Source organism: Bactrocera oleae, chromosome 2, assembly GCF_042242935.1.
Source record: "Bactrocera oleae isolate idBacOlea1 chromosome 2, idBacOlea1, whole genome shotgun sequence".
Taxonomy (NCBI): Eukaryota; Metazoa; Arthropoda; class Insecta; order Diptera; family Tephritidae; genus Bactrocera; species Bactrocera oleae.
In genome coordinates this window covers 82332484-82337018 of record NC_091536.1, presented here as the reverse complement: position 1 = coordinate 82337018, position 4535 = coordinate 82332484, and the positions used below count along the sequence as shown (strand labels likewise).

At 29.3% G+C, this 4535-nt stretch overlaps 1 protein-coding gene across 1 annotated transcript; it reads right to left on the bottom strand.

Annotated features, from left to right (window-relative positions):
- Positions 1-3401: 3401 nt before the first annotated feature.
- On the bottom strand, positions 3402-3944 carry LOC106621366 (uncharacterized). The gene is made up of 2 exons (XM_014240202.3): positions 3792-3944; positions 3402-3736 (listed from the first exon to the last, which is right to left on the bottom strand). Exons 1-2 carry the CDS (start codon positions 3892-3894, stop codon positions 3456-3458), a joined length of 384 nt encoding a protein of 127 aa, XP_014095677.3. The 5' UTR covers positions 3895-3944; the 3' UTR covers positions 3402-3455.
- Positions 3945-4535: the final 591 nt, after the last annotated feature.

The following is a 4535-nucleotide window of genomic DNA, read 5'->3' as shown; positions in this document are numbered from 1 at the left end:
GTTTGTTTGTATGTATTTATGCAACAATTTTAATAGACGTTAATGTATTTAATATGAATGATTTTTTTTTATTTTTGCAACGCCAGTTGTGAATGTTGAAAATGCGAAAATATGCGTAAATATTTCAATGTTAAGTACAATGCTAACCAATTTATAACTAAATAATGCAAGCTTCAAATTTGTAAGGCTAAGTTTTACATAAATTATGTAAAATAAAATATAAAAATGTATAGTTTATAAAACATTCTAACTTGAGAATTTATCAATAAAATATACTCTACTAATTAAATTAAAGTATTAGGCAATACCAATACTTATTGTAATATACTGTATACATATATGGTACTTATATTATTAAATTATGGTTTTTCGTAATTTTGTATGATATTATCATAAATGTGTAAAAAGTAATAGAAACAATTAATTTCAAAACTACATTTGTGTTATTAATGGACGTGTTAAGTACCTAAGTACTTACATATGTACTTTTGTACTATTTTCAAATAATAAGTAATATTTATGTTTTCATACAAGTATGTCTTATACAAATGTAAATAATACATATTATATTTATAACTAAAGTGCACTTTGATTGAACCAAGCCCTAAAGCAATCAACCTAATAAACGTGCTTAACAGTCAAACTCTCCATGTGTATGTGTATTAGGGTGTTCCTTAATCGTTATTTATTGTATGTAACATCGATATATAATCGAGTTAAATTTGTCGACCTTTTAAAAAAGACTTCAAAAAATATACGAATTTCATTGATGGTTTCATATAAAAAATATATAGTTAGGAACTATAGCGTGAAACTTGGGAAAAACGGTTCAGGCTAATTTGCAATCATTAGTTATAAATGGCGCATAAAATAAATAATATGGCATACAAAAATAAAAATATTGAATAAAGAGGTAACAGAGAGGTTTGAAAAGAAATCCAACCATAATGATTATGCTAATCGTTAAGACACGGAAAATATCGCATATTCACAATTATCGATTAAAAATATAATAAATATATTACACACGAAGTAAATCACTAATAAATGTAGATATTAATATTATAATGTTCAGTATATGGTATATAAATTGTACATCTGTAATTGAACTGAAATTTATATACCTACAGGTATGTTCATATGTTTAAATATTCACAGAGGTAATTAACATATTGCTCATGTCGCATATGCATATGTATGTGCCAATAAATATAGATTCACACGTGTGTTGAAAATAAAAATTCTACAAAGTTAGTGATAGTAACTGAGATACAGCCTCAAAGGTTTTTTAACTCTTTTGGTTTTACTCCTTTCTAATACCAGTAAGAATATGTATACATTTATAATATTATTAAGGATTGTTAGAGATTAGGGATGTCTGCTTATTTTATCCAATTCGGAATTAATCTGCCTGAAAATAATTTTTAAGTTACTTACAATTGACGTAGAATTCTACTCGAATATAAACTTTTTGTTGTATGGAAATAATATAATATAAACTTTTTTTGCACTGGAACTGAAATTATCTAACTACCCGAATTGGGTATACTTATATCAGTTCTTGTTGAAAATAAATGTTGAATCATAAAGTACATACATGTTTTTTTGTACATAGACTATTGTATACTCTACAATTTAAAGTGTGAAAAAAAAAATTTTGGTAATTCACAAATTTTAGGGTAAAAATAATGAACCCTCAGAAATGAAATCCAATTTACACTGCAATATTCGTTTTTAGAATTAAGATGTGTCCCCACTCTTCCGTTTTCTCATCTCTATTATTAGAAATACCAATTGACCTATTGAATATGTATGTCAAACAGTTGGAACAAATTGATTCTTGTCAATACTAATTGTACCAGCAACGTTCATTAGTACGTACAAGGATATGCTACAAAAAAAAAATTCTGCACGAACTGTAAGTGTGTTGTTGTATAGTATTGCTATTACGAGTATTCTTTTTTTCCATTTTAGTTCATATATATACATACTATTTTTAGTATTTCTAGATTATTAGCATTAAAAAACATTTTTAAATACTTACAATTTAGTAGAATAATATAGTTTGGTTAAAAATGTATGAGGAACATTTGCACTAGTGTAGTGGTTTTCGGTGCAGGCAAGTTCCATTGAGTTCAACCAAGTTATACAATACACATATGTATGTATGTATCTATGAAAAAATAAATTTACGAAAAACAATTTTAAGTTCGTGTTATGAATTACTTACATATAATTACAAATTTATTAAATGCTCTAACGCGTATATAAAATATGTATATACACAAGTGTATATACCCGTACTTAAAGCAATCGGCCAACAACATCACATATTAAGAAATTGCGCATTTATATGTAATTTTCGAAAACTTTTTAAGTCAACACTTGTAAGTATTTGTGTGGGTGAAGAAATGTGAATGCATAAGCGTGCACACTACACAACTACCACAGACAGCCACTTGTAATGGGCACACACACATACATATGCACATGGATTTGTGTGCTCGCTTATAAAGTACGCGCATCAGTCAGCCTTTACCTTGCTTTATTTCGCCCAATTTTCATCATTCGTATTTCGGCCTGCTTGCAATTTATTGGACCACTGACTCGATTGCACACACAGATTTACACGCTTAAGTATCTATGGTCATCAGCAGACCGATACATGCATTTTTAACCACACACATTTCCTAACCGATTGCTTGCAGAGAAATAATAAATTGGAAATGGTAATGTTTTTTATTATTTCTTTTCTTTTCGATTTATTGTCTGCTGTCCAACTTATGGAATTTATATTTCTTCAAATCTTGGTGTGTTTGCTTTGTGTTTAATCAAAAGAAAATGTAATTATAATTGTAATAATAATTGTTGAGTTTTGTCTAACCGAAAAATATTATATATAGGTCAATACCATGTTTAACTTACCAAACAACGGCAGAGAAAACTGTCTGACGCTTTAATTGTTGTTGGTTGTTAGAAAAGAGAGACATAATGAAAAAGCGAAAATAAAACATAATTAATTTATATAATTTAGAGAGAAAATCGGTTTGATATTTATAGTGTTTCAATACACAGCGTAGTGGAGAATATCGCCGATAATTGCTGTCCATAAATTCTAATACATACGTCTACATAGTGATTATTGAGCTTGAGTAGTAATTGCCAATAAAATATACATAAATAAATGGTCAAAATAACAACATTTAAATATTATTATAAGTCAATTAATCAAAACCTTTTGAAAGACCATAAATAAGCCAAACAATAGATGGTTTCAATATGCCAAAGAAACTGCTACTTTAGAAACATATTACTCATAAATTGGATTTTAGTTCATTAAAAGTTTAGCTTCTGCTATAATCTTCAATTGATTAATTGGCAAACAAATTTAAATACAAAAATTTAATGTTTAAAAAATTTTATTCAAGCGGATCAATGAAGAATCATTATAAAACTTATTTAGTGTATGGTTCAACCCACTTCCATTCCTCCCATACAACGCATTTCTGCTTCTTCTCCATGAATGCATAATTATCCGGACACTGTATGTAATCGGCCTTCTCCTGACCTTCAGGGCAGATCCAATAGTGTGTGGGATCAGATATATCACGAAACATGCGTGAGTGGTCGGTTACAATGGAGCATTCGGGTTCGGCGTAGATGTCTTGGCCATGATAACGCTGTTGAATGCGCACAGCACTGACAGCAGCAGCCAAAAGGAGAACAGCAATTGATACTAAAAAATACAATGATTAATTTCATTTTCTATAATAGCATCGAAATATTCTCACCTTTATACATTTTTGGTGCGAGTTGGTAATTGTTTCCAAAGTTCAAACTTAAATGGTTTTGATATTTTCCATGCTTCGGGTGTCTATTTATATGATTCCTCATTTCTAACCAACATAAAATAGCTACTTATCTGCTACCCTGAATAGCTGCAATTACTGTGATAAACAAGAGAAAGCACTTAACAATGGCTATCAAAAACTGCGCCTGATTCGTTTAAATTCGCATGATATATGCATTTTTTATTCAATTCGTGTGTTTGCGGGCCTTAATGCAGAAAATTACTGGTAATACACTTTCTTGAGTCGTAAGTCATCGTCGGTAATACTTTCTAGGGAATAATGTCAATCTTCAGTGGTATCTTATAATTTTCATTTTTATTGGTGTATGTTTCAATCCTCTTCTAAAGCAAAAACTTTGCTCCCAAAAATGGCAATTCGAATAATCCACGGCAATGCAGGTCAAAACCGTTCTCTTATTTTCTCGTCATCTCTTCCATTTGCATAATCTGATAGACCGAATAAGAAAAAGAAATGTAATAATTAGCTTCGAATTCTCGATTTAAAAAGCTATATAATATACACTCCACGGTTTAAGATCTTAAGAGAGAGATCTTAATTTATATAAATCTAACTATACCATCTGATAAAATTTGATCCGGATTGACAAAAAACACCGTTTTCACAAATCTTTATTATCGAATTCAAAAAGGCTCCTGAACTAATATAAGTATTGCAAAGCATAAT

What these genes read in the sequence shown, in the direction of transcription:
- LOC106621366 (XM_014240202.3), bottom strand. Translation starts at nt 3,894, where the DNA reads ATGAGGAATCATATAAATAGACACCCGAAGCATGGAAAATATCAAAAC. An exon ending in CGCACCAAAAATGTATAAAG is followed by an intron (nt 3,737 to 3,791) that starts GTGAGAATATTT and finishes TGTATTTTTTAG; the next exon opens with TATCAATTGCTGTTCTCCTT.